General features: G+C 43.2%; 1 protein-coding gene across 1 annotated transcript in view; it reads right to left on the bottom strand.

Annotated features, from left to right (window-relative positions):
• Positions 1-277: 277 nt before the first annotated feature.
• The window catches only part of JHY (junctional cadherin complex regulator), a 30,986-nt gene continuing 13,585 nt past the window's right edge, over positions 278-17,678 (bottom strand). Inside the window, exons 4-8 of the mRNA XM_070765051.1 lie at positions 9,261-9,904; positions 6,733-7,030; positions 5,414-5,494; positions 3,739-3,858; positions 278-714 (exon numbers count right to left, since the gene is read on the bottom strand). Coding sequence (XP_070621152.1) covers positions 511-714; positions 3,739-3,858; positions 5,414-5,494; positions 6,733-7,030; positions 9,261-9,904 — 1,347 coding nt within the window. The 3' untranslated portion in view covers positions 278-510. The remainder of the gene's footprint in view (positions 715-3,738; positions 3,859-5,413; positions 5,495-6,732; positions 7,031-9,260; positions 9,905-17,678) is intronic.

Here is a 17,678-nt window from a genome sequence, read left to right on the forward strand (position 1 = left end):
TGGCTGGGGAATTCTGGGAGTTGAAGTCCAAATAGCTTCAAGTTGCCAAGGTTGGGAAACACTGGTATGGGCAAACAGAAAGATTGAAAATTGAATGGATCAGGTTTGGATAGATGGGAATGAATGGGGTGACCGTAATCCCCTAAGAATTGTATGGAAAACAGAAGAGCAGAAAAAATAAAAAGATGGTTGCTAAACACACAAAAGGGGATTTTTTTGGGGGAAAAAGTACCCTGGAATGGAGGAAAGGAAGGAAAGAAAGGCAGAAAAAGATCACTTCCACCCAACGTTTTTTTTAATTATCAACAATAAACTCCAACAAAAATAAGTAAAGGCTGAATGCAACTCGTGGAGAGAGCAATTCCCAGATCTTGCAGAAGTTCGTGAAACTCATCATGGTACGCTCGTCCGTTCGGACCACGAGTGAACACGGCGAGAAGGAAACGGGGGGGGGGGGGGAGCCGGAAGGAGAAAGGGGGAGACCTGAGAAGGTGGACGGGGACGGCCTCATCAGACAATATGGAGCGTTTTGAAAGCGGCGACCACCTGCTTCTCCTTCTCGTGTCTGTTCTGCAGGGACTCCAGGGAGGAGATGGGAGGAAGGTTCTCTCCGTTTAAAGTCCGTGCCAGGTTTTTCTCCTCTTTCGACTCTTGATCCGACGATCGCGAGACAAAAAGTCGAGGCTTGGGGATTGTCTTGGCGTATTCAAGGGCCTGCAGAAGCAAGGAAAGGAGGCCACAAGGACTGGTCATGAAAAAACAACAACACCTCAAAGCCCAGTACAGTAGTACCTCTAGATAAGAGCTGCTCTACATGCGAGTATTTCAAGATACGAGCCACGAGGGGAGAGACATTTCTGTTCCAGTCCCGAGCTCAAATTCGGGATACGAGCCGAGCGTCCACTAGGTGGCGCAAGAATCCTTGCTTTTGGTTATCTCGGAGGGGAAAAACAACGTCTAAAGTTATTTGTTCCAGATACGACATACAAGCTCCCTTCTGGAACGAATTATGCTCGTATCTAGGGGTACTACTGTATTAGTACTCTGTCCAAACAGTTGGGTTAGTAATATATAAACAAGCCAACCATATATGGTTGTATGGATTGATGTAATATAGCTTTAAAACGTATGCTATGTTCTGATTGGCTGTAGTAATAGTCTTTCTTGCCAATTGTCTTTGTCAATTGATCTTACCAATTGATGTAATTGATGTCAATTTATTTATTTATTCGATTTTTATGCCGCCCTTCTCTTTAGACTCAGGGCGGCTTACAACATGTTAGCAATAGCACTTTTTAATAGAGCCAGCCTATTGCCCCCACAATCCGGGTCCTCATTTTACCCACCTCGGAAGGATGGAAGGCTGAGTCAACCTGGAGCCGGGGATGAGATTTGAACCGCTGACCTTCAGATCTATAGTCAGCTTCAGTGGCCTGCAGTACAGCACTCTACCTGCTGCGCCACCCCGGCTCATTTGTAGATATAGAATATCAACTGATGTAAACAAAGACATCAAGCTTCAACACATTTTAGCTATAATACATGACTACAATAGAGAGATTGCAGAGAATTGCAGAGCAAACCTAACAGAGAGAGGAAAGAAAAACAGACGGTGACTCAGAGAAATAAGCTATGAACTCTAGCTCCCTCTTGTGCCAGCCTGCAACCCCTGCAGACAATATTTTGCCAACCCAACAGTTATGGACAGAGTTCTAACAGGTAAATATATGTCCCTTCCGTGAAAAACCTGGCAAGATTTTTTGCAATTTTGTCCCTTTAGGATTTTAACCGAGTAGATGAAACAATCATGACGGATGAACTACCGTATTTTTCAGAGTATAAGACGCGCCTTAGTTTTTGGGGAGGAAAATAGGGAAAAGAATCTTCTTACCAGATATTTATCTGGCTAGAGTCCTTAGTCTGGTCAGTTTCAGCACATTATTTTATCCCCTGGTCAGGGCTTTAAAAAAAATTATTTGGAGAGAGTAACAATGAAAGAGCTTGCAAGCCAGTAAGAGCTGGGAACATTGTTAGCACCTGGTTAGGGCTGGGAAGAAACATTCAGAGCAAGTAGAACAATAAAAAACCTAGAGACATGGCTTGGAAAACATTATTCACAGAGAGTAACAGTGAAAGAGCTTGCAAGTGGGTAAGAGCTGGGAACATTATTAGCACTGGTCAGGGCTGGAAAGAAACATTTGGAGCAAGTTAGAGCAATGGAACCCCCTCCCCCTGCAAAGACAGGGTTTGGAAAACATTCTTAGCAGAGAGTAACAATGAAAGAGCTTGCAAGCTGTAAAAGCTGGGAACATCGTTAGCACCTGGTTAGGGCTGGAAAGAAACTCACTCGGAGCAAGTTAGAGTAATGAAAAAAACTCTGCAAAGAGCTTGGAAAAAGATTCTTCGCAGAGAGTAACAATGAAAGAGCCTGCAAGATAAGAGCTGAGATGATTGTTGGAACCTAGTTAGGGCTGGGGAAAAAAGCTTTGAAAAAAGCTTCATTCAGAGTATAAGACACACCTGAATTTACAGCCTCTTCTAGAAACATAGAAACATAGAAGTCTGACGGCAGAAAAAGACCTCATGGTCCATCTAGTCTGCCCTTATACTATTTTCTGTGTTTTATCTTACAATGGATATATGTTTATCCCAGGCATGTTTAAATTCAGTTACTGTGGATTTATCTACTACGTCTGCTGGAAGTTTGTTCCAAGGATCTACTACTCTTTCAGTAAAATAATATTTTCTCATGTTGCTTTTGATCTTTCCCCCAACTAACTTCAGATTGTGTCCCCTTGTTCTTGTGTTCACTTTCCTATTAAAAACACTTCCCTCCTGAACCTTATTTAACCCTTTAACATATTTAAATGTTTCGATCATGTCCCCCCTTTTCCTTCTGTCCTCCAGGCTATACAGATTGAGTTCATTAAATCTTTCCTGATAAGTTTTATGCTTAAGACCTTCCACCATTCTTGTAGCCCATCTTTGGACTCGTTCAATTTTGTCAATATCTTTTTGTAGGTGAGGTCTCCAGAACTGAACACAATATTCCAAGGGTGGTCTCACCAGCATTCTATATAGCGGGATCATAATCTCCCTCTTCCTGCTTGTTATACCTCTAGCTATGCAGCCAAGCATCCTACTTGCTTTCCCTACTGCCTGACTGCACTGTTCACCCATTTTGAGACTGTCAGAAATCACTACCCCTAAATCCTTTTCTTCTGAAGTATTTGCTAACACAGAACTGCCAATACAATACTCAGATTGAGGATTCCTTTTCCCCAAGTGCATTATTTTACATTTGGAAACATTAAACTGCAGTTTCCATTGCTTTGACCATTTATCTAGTAAAGCTAAATCATTTACCATATTACAGACGCCTCCAGGAATATCAACCCTATTGCACACTTTAACCCTATTCTAGGGAGGAAAAAGGTGCTCTTATACTCCTAAAAATACAGTATGCTTGGATCATCCACTTTAATCATGAAAGCAATCAATGATTCATGATTCATATCAAGACAGAGAACCAGGGGTCACTCTGATCATCTAGGAGTACATTTAGTCTTGATCCTTGAAGACCAACTGTGGCTACTTGAAGAAGGACGGACCTCAACTCCCAGGATGCTGTTGGGGAACCCTGGGAGTTGGATGGCCACCCATCTTTGAGTTCCCAAGGTTGAGAATCCCTGTTCCGGTCAGTCTTCTACTGGCCCAGGCTGTTTCGCTAGTTCCTACCTTCTGCCTGGACACGACCGACTTGTTCTCCGTTTTTGGTTTCCGCGTGCTTGACATATTCTTCAGGTTTTGTTCATTGACTTGCTTGGCGTATACTTTCTGGTGTTTTATCTTTTCCGACTGTCAAAAGGAGAAAAGAGGAGACAGGCTGGAGGTGAGCCTTTAATGCATTTTACATATTTCTTTATTTAAATGGTTCGATTTGCATTGCCGTCTATCTCAAACCAGTTGAAAAGCTCAACTATGATCTTTAAAAAGGAATTGTGGAAGAGGGAGGGGTAGATTCAAAACTCTTGAGAATCCCAGGGACCAGTTAGGTGAGTGGGTCTTCTCCAGGTCCCGTCAATCAAACAATGTCGTTTGGCGAGACCCAGGGGAAGAGCCTTCTCTGTGGCGGCCCCGGCCCTCTGGAACCAACTCCCCCCAGAGATTAGAATTGCCCCCACCCTCCTTGCCTTTCGTAAGCTGCTTAAAACCCACCTCTGCCGCCAGGCATGGGGGAACTGAGATACACTTTCCCCCTAGGCCTTTACAATTTTATGCATGGTATGTTTGTATGTATGATTGGTTTTTTATATAATGGGTTTTAACTGTTTTTAGTATTGGATTATACTGTTTTGTTACTGTTGTTAGCCGCCCCGAGTCTGCGGAGAGGGGCGGCATACAAATCCAATCAATCAATCAATCAATCAATCAATCAATCAATCAATCAATAATAAAAATATGAAGGTTTGGGAAAGAGGCTTTTCTCAATACTTTCTCAGCTGATCAGTTTCATCGTCTCCTTTGGACCAAAGGAGAAACACCAGGCATCAGATTAATGCCTGATGTTTCCTAACAAGGCATCATGCGCGCTCAAGCTCTTCGCAACTAGATTTTCTCGGTTGGGTGGACTTCCATTATTTTAATTTTTCTTCATCCTTTTGTCCTAAAGGCAGGACGGCCTAAATTCCCCAGAACAGCTCAACTTCATTAAAGCAAAGCACCCACGGATATATTCTCTGCAGGAGAACGCAGACTAATGAATATAGAAAAACACCTTGGAAGCATGATCTACTCTGAACGCAGCCAGACGTTTTCTGGACATTGATTGATTTATTTTGGTCGTGAAGAACAGAACCCGAGGAAAGCTCCCACAACTTCAGAAGTTGTGGGAACTTCACCTCTGGAAGCTCTCCAGCCTTCTCTAAGTGGTTTACAGAGTCAGCATATTTGCCCCCAACAATCTGGGTCCTCATTTTACCCACCTTGGAAGGATGGAAGACTGAGCCAATTTGACCCTGGTGAGATTCGAACTGCCAAATTGCAGGCAGCTGGCAGTTAGCAGAAGTAGCCTGCAGTACTGCACCCTAACCACTGTACCACCACTGTCCTTCCTTCCTTCTTTCCTTCCTTCCTTCCTTCCTTCCATCCATCCATCCATCCATCCATCCATCCATCCATCCATCCATCCATCCATCCTTCATGCTTATATACTGATAAACTTAAGTTTTCTAGCAGACATTTCATTACCAAACTAGGTAGCATTCTCAGTGCTATCAGTGCTAGGGATTCTTTGCCCATTCCCTTCTTCCTGATTTTTATCTGGTAACTCAGCCAAAAACCTCCCTTCGTAACATCCTGCAGGACAAACACCACCCCAGAAGAAGTTATTCATAAACGCTATTCCTCTTACTTTTTCTTTGATGGTTTCATAGTCCGGTCCAAGGCCTCCAAGCCTCACATCCATCTTCGTGTAACCTTTTGCCCTAGAGCCCTGAACAAAGAGGTAACATGAAGTTAAGAAAGAAAGAAAGAAAGGAAGGAAGGAAGGAAGGAAGGAAGGAAGAAAGAAGGAGGAGAGAGGGAGGGAGGGAGGATGGAAGGAAGGAGGAGGGGAGGGAGGGAGGGAGGGAGGGAGGGAGGGAGGGAGGAAGGAAGGAAGGAAGGAAAGAGGCAGAGAAAGAATCAACTACAGAAAAAGCACATAAACCAGAGAGAGAAAATTACTGGCAGATGAACATCACAAGCAAGATATTTATACGTCTGATACCATGCAGGAAGAACCATCATGGACCAACTTAGATCTAAGGGGAAACTGTATTTTTTCCAGACTAACTGGAAACTCACTCACTCCCTTGCCCTCTCTTCTCTTGAGCAACTAAAAAAAAAAAAAAAGGAAATTATTACGATTAAGACTTGGCTTTGTTTTTAAAGTAATCGAAAGCTCTCTGTGACTGAGGGAAATGGATTCCCTGATAGAGTAACTAGGATATTATGTTGGATAGCTTCATCTCCTTGGATTATTTGTAAAAATAATAAAGGTGGGATACAGAGGATAGATAGATAGATAGATAGATAGATAGATAGATAGATAGATAGATAGGTAGGTAGGTAGGTAGGTAGGTAGGTAGACAGACAGACAGAGACATAGATGCATAGATGATGGAGATAAATTAGGAGTGAGAGAGTACATAGATAGAGGTAGATGATGAAGATAGATTAATAGATGATGAGATAGGTAGGTAGATAGATAGATAAATAGATAGATAGATGATGGATGGATGGATAGATAGAGACATAGATGATAGAGATAAAATAGGAAAGTACATAGGTATAAGTAGATGATGAAGATACATTGATTATAGATGACTAGATACATAGATAGGCAGGCAGGCAGGCAGGCAGGCAGGCAGATAGAGACATAGATGCATAGATGATGGAGATAAATTAGGAGTGAGAGAGTACATAGATAGAGGTAGATGATGAAGATAGATTAATAGATGATGAGATAGGTAGGTAGGTAGATAGATAGATGATGGATGGATGGATAGAGACATAGATGATAGAGATGAATTAGGAGAGTACATAGATAGAAGTAGATGATGAAGATACATTGATTATAGATGACTAGATAGATAGATAGATAGATAGATAGAGAGAGAGAGAGAGAGAGAGAGAGAGAGAGAGAGAGAGAGAGAGAGATAGATAGATAGATAGATAGATCTATCTCACCTTCCGGTTCTCCTTCTTTCCTTTTCTTTCTTTCTGCTTTTCCATCTGGAGCAAGTAGCCCTCGGAATTGCTGCGGCTGAGAATGGGCTGCGTCTCTTCGCCGCTCTCCAGGTGGAGCTGCGAGTCGCTCTCCCCTCTCTGGATTATGGGGGGAAACATGCTGGCCAAGTGGTTGCCAGCGAGGTGGTCATGTGCCAGCTGCGAGATTTCTCGGTGGTGCCGTTCTACCGCCTGGATGAGCTGTGCCGTCGGAGAGAGGCTTCTCTTCACCGGGCGAGGAGCAAGTGGCTGTGAGGACCTCAAGGAACAAGGGGAAGTAAAGAAGGGGTGCCGGGGGGGAAAAAGACACAAGAAGCAATGAAAAGGCACTGGCTTTTGTCAGCAGCTTACAATGCGGTTCCCCCCACTTGTCATGGTGCGCCCCGTTCTAATCCTGCTCCCATCCACAGTGGTGTCCCTCAAGGCAGGGTTCTAGGACCAACACGCTCCAAACTTCGTGATCATATTATCAGCAACTGCATTCTCTTTGCTGATGATGATGTTAAGCTTTCCAGCAAACAATTTGGCTTCAGAAAAAAACTATCCTGTAATCTACAACTCCTACACTGCAAAAACATCTGGACCACTCGGCTTGAGCAGGGTAAAACAATAGATGCAATCTGCACAGACTTTTGTAAAGCCTTTGATTCAGTAGTTCACGGCAAACTTTTTCTGAAACTTAAATCCTTTACATGATTGGATAACAGCATTCCTGTCAAACAGAGAAGAAGTAGTCAAAATAGGAAATGCCATATCTAATCTTGCTCCTGTCATCAGTGGTGCCCCTCAAGGCAGGGTTCTAGGACCAACACGCTCCATACTCTACTTAAATGATCTTCGTGATCATATTATAAGCAACTGCGTCCTCTTTGCTGATGATGATGTTAAACTTTCCAACAAACAATTTGGCTTCAGAAAAAAAATTATCCTGTAATCTACAACTCCTACACTGCAAAAACATCTGGACCACTCAGCTTGATCAGGGTAAAACAATAGATGCAATCTGCATAGAGTTTTGTAAAGCCTTTGATTCAGTAGTTCACGGCAAACTTTTTCTGAAACTTAAATCCTATGGCACCTCTGGACCATTACATGATTGGATAACAGCATTCCTGTCAAACAGACAAGGAGTAGTCAAAATAGGAAATGCCATATCTAATCTTGCTCCTTTCATCCGTGGTGTCCCTCAAAGCAGTGTTCTAGGATCAACACTCTTCATACTATACATAATCAATCTTTGTGATCATATTATAAGCAACTGTGTTATCTTTGCTCATGATGTTAAAGTATTTAATACCACCGACAATGCTGCTACCCTTCAAAAGGACCTTGAGCATGTAGCAGAATGGTAGAACATCTGGCAACTTCAAATCTCTGCATGCCACCTGTTGCACCCATGCCCTAGGTTGGCCATCACTGGTCTATAGCTTGGATCCCTGACATTGATTTAACGGGTGGATCAATAAAACAAGGGGGATGTCAACCAGACAATCTCTTTGAGTACTTAATGACTCAAACTCAACCCTGATAAGACGGAGTGGCTGTGGGTCTTGCCTCCCAAGGACAATTCCATCTGTCCGTCCATCACCCTGGGGGGGGGGGGAATTATTGACCGCCTCAGAGAGGGTCCGCAACTTGGGCGTCCTCCTCGATCCACAGCTCACATTAGAGAAACACCTTTCAGCTGTGGCGAGGGGGACGTTTGCCCAGGTTCGCATGGTGCACCAGTTGCGGCCCTATTTGGACCGGGAGTCACTGCTCACAGTCACTCATGCCCTCATCACCTCGAGACTCAACTACTATAATGCTCTCTACATGGGGCTACCTTTGAAAAGTGTTCAGAAACTTCAGATCGTGCAGAATGCAGCTGCGAGAGCAGTCATGGGCTTTTCCAAAAATGCCCATGTAACACCAACACTCTGCAGTCTGCATTGGTTGCCGATCAATTTCCGGTCACAATTCAAAGTGTTGGTCATCACCTATAAAGCCCTTCATGGCACCGGACCAGGGTATCTACGAGACCGCCTTCTGCCGCACGAATCCCAGCGACCGGTTAGGTCCCACAGAGTGGGCCTTCTCCGGGTCCCGTCAACAAAACAATGTCATTTGGCGGGGCCCAGGGGAAGAGCCTTCTCTGTGGCGGCCCCGACCCTCTGGAACCAACTCCTCCCGGAGATTAGAATTGCCCCCACCCTCCTTGCCTTTCGTAAGCTCCTAAAAACCCACCTCTGCCGTCAGGCATGGGGGAACTGAGATATTCTTTCCCCCTAGGCTTCTACAATTTATGCATGGTATGCTTGCTTGCTTGTATGTATGTTTGGTTTTATAAATAAGGGGTTTTTAAAGATATTTTTAGGATTGGATTTACATGCTGTTTTTGTTGCTGTTGTTAGCCGCCCTGAGTCTGCGGAGGGGGGGGGGCGGCATACAAATCCAATAAATGAATAAATAAAATAAATAAAACGGTATTCATAAAACGTTCTCTTTACCCTGAGTAATCAAGAGCATAGTTGTTAGGGATCTCTTCTGTATAAATGTGCCAAGGTTTGCAAGGCGCAACGACTCCGTTTACCGGCTTTTCCTGAGCATACGAAACGCACTTGTCCCCTAAGCGATTCCAGCCGGGGCCATGGCAGGGGAAACCCGGAGGCTCTGAAACAGTACACCGGTGGAAGTATGGGTGGCGGAGTCCAGAGGCGTTTTCAAAGCCGGCTTGGCACTTTTCACCCGCGCATGGCGAAGGAAACCCTGGAAAGCTGTGGTATGAACTCGGTGGAAGAGGCTTCCCGGCAAAATTCACGGACCGCTTCTTGCCATGGTGCTGAAGAAGGTATGGAGCTTGGGCACAGAACGGGCTGTTTTCGGCAACGCAAAGGCGGGCAGGTGGGTATAACTCACAATGCAGAGCACTTCTCCGGTCCTGCTCCACCTCGGATGTTTCTTTGTAAGCACTGGAACCCGGGCAAGCATTCTCAAGTTCTAGCAGATTGTTACCACCGCCCGGCGGGCTTCTTAGTTCCACCTGGGTTCTTAAGGGATGTTGGGTGGAACCCTTGCTCGAGGGGGTTACTTTCAGCCACGCCACTGGGACGAAGTCCACGCCGTCCGCCGGACACCTCGCAGATTGATGAGCCTGGAAATGAGTAAATTGTAAGGGAAAAGCTTAACATTCAGGGGGGTGTTTGCCCAGGTTCGCCTGGTGCACCAGTTGCGGCCCTATCTGGACCGGGACTCACTGCTCACAGTCACTCATGCCCTCATCACCTCGAGGTTCAACTACTGTAATGCTCTCTACATGGGGCTACCGTTGAAGAGTGTTCGGAAACTTCAGATCGTGCAGAACGCAGCTGCGAGAGCAATCATGGGCTTTCCCAAATATGCCCATGTTACACCAACACTCCGCAGTTTGCATTGGTTGACGATCAGTTTCCGGTCACAATTCAAAGTGTTGGTTATGACCTATAAAGCCCTTCATGGCACCGGACCAGAATATCTCCGAGACCGCCTCCTGCCGCACGAATCCCAGCGACCGACTAGGTCCCACAGAGTGGGCCTTCTCCGGGTCCCGTCGACTAAACAATGTCATTTGGCGGGACCCAGGAGAAGAGCCTTCTCTGTGGCGGCCCCGACCATCTGGAACCAGCTTCCCCCAGATATCAGAGTTGCCCCCACCCTCCTTGCCTTTTGCAAGCTCCTTAAAACCCACCTCTGTCGTCAGGCATGGGGGAATTGAAAATTTTTTCTCCCTTCCCCCTAGGCTTATAGAATTTATACATGGTATGTTTGTTGGTATGATTGATCTCTTAAATTGGGGTTTTTTAGATTACTTTTTAATATTAGATTTGTTACATTGTTTTTTATTGTTGTCAGCCACCCCGAGTCTTCGGAGAGGGGCGGCATACAAATCTAAATAAACTAAACTAAATAAACTAAACTCTATGTTTGGCTGGGTAAGAAGGACGTTGATCAAAAACATCTGGACCACTCAGATTGATCAGGGTAAAACAATAGACGCAATCTGCATAGACTTTTGTAAAGCCTTTGATTCAGTAGTTCACAACAAACTTTTTCTGAAACTTAAATCCTATGGCACCTCTGGACCATTCCATGATTGGATAACAGCATTTCTGTCAAACACCTGTCTGGAAACCCACATTGCATTTCAGGCATTAATACAATCGAGAGAGTCCAGAAATATTTCAAGAGAAGAGTCCTTCACTCCACCTCCCGCAACAAAATACCTTACTTCACCAGACTTGAAATACAGTGGTACCTCATCATACAAACTTAATTGGTTCCAGGAGGAGGTTTGTAAGGTGAAAAGTTCGTAAGATGAAACAATATTTCCCATAGGAATCAATGTAAAAGCAAATAATGTGTGCAAATCCTTCAGGAAAATCCCAAACTTTAGAAGGGAGGCAAACAGAGGGCAGGGAGGAGCAGCTAAAGGGGGCGGGTGGAAGAAGCAAGGCTAGGCTAAAGGGTGAGTGGGAAGGAAGAAAGGCAAGGGGGCCGCCCCTCCCTTTTCTTTCTTCAAAAGACACCGTTTCAGTGCCTTTGCAAGCACGTTGTTCTCTGCAAAATCTTCCCTACTCCAAGCAGCCCCTCCCTTTTCTTTCTTCAAAAGACACCGTTTCAGTGCCTTTGCAAGCACGTTGTTCTCTGCAAAGTCTTTCCTCCTCCAAGCCGCCCCTCCCTTTTCTTTCTTCAAAAGACACCCTTTCAGTGCCTTTGCAAGCACGTTGTTCTCTGCAAAATCTTCCCTACTCCAAGCAGCCCCTCCCTTTTCTTTCTTAAAAAGACACCGTTTCAGTGCCTTTGCAAGCACGTTGTTCTCTGCAAAGTCTTTCCTCCTCCAAGCCGCCCCTCCCTTTTCTTTCTTCAAAGGACACCCTTTCAGTGCCTTTGCAAGCACGTTGTTCTCTGTAAAATCTTCCCTACTCCAAGCAGCCCCTCCCTTTTCTTTCTTAAAAAGACACCGTTTCAGTGCCTTTGCAAGCACGTTGTTCTCTGCAAAGTCTTTCCTCCTCCAAGCCGCCCCTCCCTTTTCTTTCTTAAGGTCTCAGGGCACTTTATAAAATCACGATACAAGTACAAAAAGATGCAAAGCAATAAAAGAAGACGAATATAATAACTAAAAACTAAACCCCAAATTGAATTGAATTGGCTTGGAAAGGAAAAATTGGGTGCTCCAAAAGAGCTCTGAATTCCAAGGGGACAGAAATAGAAAACAACTGACGTCAATAAAAGCCCGTACTATTTACTTTATGTTTTACTTCAATAAACAGTAAATAATAATAATACTATTATTTTAAAATTAATTTAAATGCTGCATACGCAGGTGTTTGGAGGGTTGTAAGTAGTTGTTTGTTTGTTTGTTTTTTTGCAAAGTAGTGGACATCATATACTTCTCTTAATTAGGAGGACTTGGGTCTTAGGGGATTTTGATACCAACTTTCAGAACATGTCCCCAGCGCTAATAGGATTTTATTCATGAGTTGATTAAGAAAGGCTTGCTTGCTTGAGCTATTTAAGCTAAGAAGCTTGGTCTGCAAGGGAGAACATTCCGAGCGGAAGAGCCTTTTTCTCACCAGGAATAAAAACAGGGTTTTTTTTTAATCTGAAAGAGTAGAGACTCCCTAACTCAGTGATGGCAAACCTATGGCACGGGTGCCTGGGATAAACATATATCCATCCTAAGATAAAATACAAGAAATAGTATAAGGGCAGACTAGAGGGACCATGAGGTCTTTTTCTGCCGTTAACCTTCTATGTTTCTAAGAGAAAGCGTTTACTATGGGTATTGTTTTTTCCAAATTCCTAGAAGCATATTTTCAGGGGTAAATTCTATTTCCTCCTTCATGATTTCTGTAAGCCATTTATGAGTGGTTTTCCATATTTATTTATTATTTATTAATCAGATTTGTATGCCGCCCCTCTCCGCAGACTCGGGGCGGCTCACAGCAATAATAATACAATGTAAACAAATCTAATATTTAAGTTAATTAAAAAACCCCAATTTAGAAACCAATCATACATACTAGCATACCATGCATAAATTTTATAAGCCTAGGGGGAGGGAAAGTGTCAATTCCCCCATGCCTGATGACAGAGGTGGGTTTTAAGGAGCTTACGAAAGGCTAGGAGGGTGGGGGCAACTCTGATATCTGGGGGGAGTTGGTTCCAAAGGGTCGGGGCTGCCACAGAGAAGGCTCTTCCCCTGGGTCCCGCCAAACAACATTGTTTTGAATTTGGGGGCAAGACCACCACATCAAAGGCAACATGAGAAAATATTATTTTACTGAAAGAGTAGTAGATCCTTGGAACAAACTTCCAGCAGACGTGGTTGGTAAATCCACAGTAACTGAATTTAAACATGCCTGGGATAAACATATATCCATTGTAAGATAAAATACAGGAAATAGTATAAGGGCAGACTAGATGGACCAGGAGGTCTTTTTCTGCTGTCAATCTTCTATGTTTCTATGTTTCTATATGGAAAAACGTGCCTGTCTGTTTCTTACATTTCCAGCAAATTTCATTTAATACCGGGTAAATCTTGGTAAGTCTTGATGGAGACATGTACCACCTATAAAAAAGTTCATTTTTTTTTTCTTTATCTGCAGCTGACAATGTAATTTTACAGATGCCATTTAGGACTTTAAAGGTGATAACCAACACCTTGAATTGCGTCCGGAGACTGACTGGCAACCAATGCAGCTCGCGTGTAGAATAGAATAGAATAGAAGAGAAGAGAAGAGAATTTTTATTGTGTGATTGGACACACAAGGAATTTGTCTTGGTGCAGATGCTCTCAGCATATATAAAATAAAATATACATTTGTCAAGAATCATGTGGAACAACACTTAATTATTGTCATAGGGGTCAAATAAGCAATGAAGAAGCAATAAAGTTGGAGTAATACAGGTGTACCTCGGTGCAACCCGCTATCGCTCGAGCAGCTGCATTTTGCAACAGGCTCCGAACGCTCTTCAAGGGTAGCCCCACGTTGAGGCTACCTCTGACCTCTGTCTAGTTATAATTGCTGCGCTTCACATTTCGGCATCTCGCGGTATGCTATATTTTCTGAAGAGGACCATTTGTGAGATTACCGACTCGTCTTCGTTACGGACATCAGAAGCGGAAAAACCTTTGCTTCGTGAAGAAGAAAGGGGGAATTTTTTTTTAAAAAAAGCAAAGCAAATTAGATTTTATTCGAACGGAACAAATTAAGGGCAGGCTTGGTTAAGTGGTCCATCTCTTAAAGCCAAAGGACCGTTCCTTGACTGCCTCCCTCTCGACACAATGCTTCATAACAACAGTTTGGGCGGGGGGAAATCGGGCTCAGAAGGTCTTCCCTTAATTGCAACTTCTGGCATCAATAGAACCGTACCGGGATTTAACGAGATTAAAAAAAAGACGACGGGGAAAGCATGTAGAACAGTGATGGCGAACCTATGGCATGGGTACCGCAGGTGGTACACAGAGCCATATAGAAACATAGAAACATAGAAGATTGACGGCAGAAAAAGACCTCATAGTCCATCTATTTACTGACCCCTCACATCCTGGACACAAATTGTTTCAACTCCTACCCTCAAAACGTCGCTACAGAGCACTGCACACCAAGACAACTAGACACAAGAACATTTTTTCCCCGAACGCCATCACTCTACTAAACAAATAATTCCCTCAACACTGTCAGACTTTCTACTAAATCTGCACTTCTATTCTACTAGTTTTTCTCATCATTCCTATCACCCATTTCCTCCCATGTTGACTGTATGACTGTAACTTGTTGCTTATATGCTAAGATTTTTATTAATATTGCCTCTTCATTGCTTATTTGACCCCTATGACAATCATTAAGTGTTGTACCACATGATTCTTGACAAATGTATATTTTATTTTATGTACGCTGAGAGCATATGCACCAAGACAAATTCCTTGTGTGTCCAATCACACTTGGCCAATAAAAATTCTATTCTATTCTATTCTATTCTTATACTATTTCTTGTATTTTATCTTACGATGGATATATGTTTATCCCAAGCATTTTTAAATTTCAGTTACTGTGGATTTACCAACCAGGTCTGCTGGAAATTTGTTCCAAGCATTTAGTACTCTTTTGGTAAAATATTTTCTCACGTTGCTTCTGATCTTTCCCCCAACAAAGCTCAGATTGTGTCCCCTTGTACTTGGGTTCACTTTCCTATTAAAAAACACTTCCCTCCTGAAGTTTATTTAACCCTTTCACATATTTAAATGTTTTGATTATGTCCCCCCTTTCCCTTCTGTCCTCCAGACTATACAGATGGAGTTCATTAAGTCTTTCCTGATCAGTTTGATGCTTAAGACCTTCCACCATTTTTGTAGCCCGTCTTTGGACCCGTTCTTTCGGCACCCGAGAAAAAAAAGGTTTGCCATCACTACCATTGAACATAAGAAGAGCCATGCTGAATCAGGCCAAAGCCCATCAAGTCCAGCATTCTGTGTCACACAATGGCCCACCAATTGTCCATGGGGATCTTGAGCAGAAAGAGAAGGCAAGAACCTCCCTTTTCCTTGACCCCCAACAAATGGGACCCAAGGGACCCCTGCCTGCCTCAACCAACATAGAGGCGGCACTTGGACATCCGTTTCAATAACCACCTATGATACACTTGGCATCCATGAATCTGTCTAATCCTGCTTTGAAGCTATCAAGCCTGACAGCTGTCACGACCTCTTCTGGAAGTGAATTCCATCAACCAAGGGCCCTCTGGGTGAAGAAATATTTCCCTTGATTTGTCCTCATTTTCTTACCTATGCGCTTTAGGGAGGGTCCCCTCGTCCTAATATTGTGCGACAGAGAAAATAATTTTTCTCTATCCACCTTTTCTATCCCATGCATGATTTTATACACTTCGACCAAGTCACCCCTTAAACACCGTCTTTCAAGGATGAAGAGACCAAGGCGTTGCAACCTGGTTTCATAAGGGAGATGCTCCATTCCCCTGATCATTCTTGTTGCCCTTTTTTGCACCATCTCCACTTCCACTATGGTCTCTCCTTGTTCAGTTCCCATCCGTTATTCTTTGTCTGGTCTTTGGGTGCTCTTCCCCTAACCCTTAGAAAGCACCATCGAAGCTGAAAGAGATGTTGGCGTTTTCTGGGGTTTTTTTATTTTGAAGTTAAATCTCCATCAACGTCCAGTTAAGGCCTCAGGTGCTACTCCTCACGAGGGGAGATGGAGATCCCCCAGGGGTAGGACACAAAAGCCATCCACAGTCCATTTAATCTTTGCCTGCATTGGCCTCCTCCATTTCATCCAGCCTTCACCGCAGGCTTTCTTTGTTAACCACACCGGAGACGTTCGGGTTGGAGAATATGCACTTATAGTAACTGCTTAATGGTACTTATTAAACTCACGGACGGAGCAGAATGTTCCGGTGAAAGGTTTAACCCCGGGGAACCCTGGATTCCAGGTGGCGAGACGATAACTTGTTAGCCGGATCTTTTATACTAGTGATTAATGTTTGTAGGTCGCGACTCTTATTTCAAGCTCCCGAGTTTCGGGAGTTAGGGCATTATTGCCCTGCTTGGATGGGTCAAGCAGTGGGCGAAATAACATTTGGAGGAGAAATTTCCTAACGGCGAGGACAATTAACAGGTGGAACTTTTGGGAATCCAACCCTGGAGGTTTTTAAGATGAGCCTTTGGCGGCAGCCAAAAAAAAGCCAGCGTAATCCTAAATTACATTAACAGAGCGATGCAATCAAGATGAAGTGAGGTGCTAATACCACTCCATAAAGCCTTAGTAAGACCACACCTAGAGTACTGCATCCAGTTTTGTCCACCACAATGTGTATAAGCTCAACTTAGAAATGACAAGAAGGTTAAAAGATCAAGAAGTATGATTGGTTTCTCATATTGGGGTTTCTTTTTAAAATTAACTTAACTATTAGATTTGTTTATATTGTTTTATTACTGTTGTTAGCCGCCCCGAGTCTATGGAGAGGGGCGGCATACAAATTTGGTAAGTAAGAAAGTAAGTAAGTAAGTAAGTAAGTAAGTAAGTAAGTAAGTAAGTAAGTAAGTAAGTAAGTAAGTAAGTAAATAAGAAAGAAAGAAAGAAAGAAAGAAAGAAAGAAAGAAAGAAAGAAAGAAAGAAAGAAGCAGAATATTATAAAGTCTGGGGCAAGGTTTACGACTGGTTAGAACAAAAGATTAAGGGAAAAATTAGTTGGGGGGAAAATCAAAGGCAACATGAGAAAATATTATTTTACTGAAAGAGTAGTAGATCCTTGGAACAAACTTCTAGCAGACGTGGTTGGTAAATCCACAGTAACTGAATGTAAACATGCCTGGGATAAACATATATCCATTGTAAGATCTAATACAGGAAATAGTATAAGGGCAGACTAGATGGACCATGAGGTCTTTTTCTGCCGTCAGTCTTCTATGTTTCTATGTTTCTAAAATAAATAATGGTTAGAAACATAGAAACATAGAAGACTGACGGCAGAAAAAGACCTCATGGTCCATCTAGTCTGCCCTTATACTATTTCCTGTATTTTATCTTACAATGGATATATGTTTATCCCAGGCATGTTTAAATTCAGTGACTGTGGATTTACCAACCACGTCTGCTGGAAGTTTGTTCCAAGGATCTACTACTCTTTCAGTGAAATAATATTTTCTCATGTTGCTTTTGATCTTTCCCCCAACTGACTTCAGATTGTGTCCCCTTGTTCTTGTGTTCACTTTCCTATTAAAAACCTTATTTAACCCTTTAACATATTTAAATGTTTCGATCATGTCCCCCCCTTTCCCTTCTGTCCTCCAGACTCTACAGATGGAGTTCATTAAGTCTTTCCTGATACGTTTTATGCTGAAGACCTTCCACCATTCTTGTAGCCCGTCT

This window comes from Erythrolamprus reginae, chromosome 12 (assembly GCF_031021105.1).
Source record: "Erythrolamprus reginae isolate rEryReg1 chromosome 12, rEryReg1.hap1, whole genome shotgun sequence".
Classification (NCBI taxonomy): Eukaryota; Metazoa; Chordata; class Lepidosauria; order Squamata; family Dipsadidae; genus Erythrolamprus; species Erythrolamprus reginae.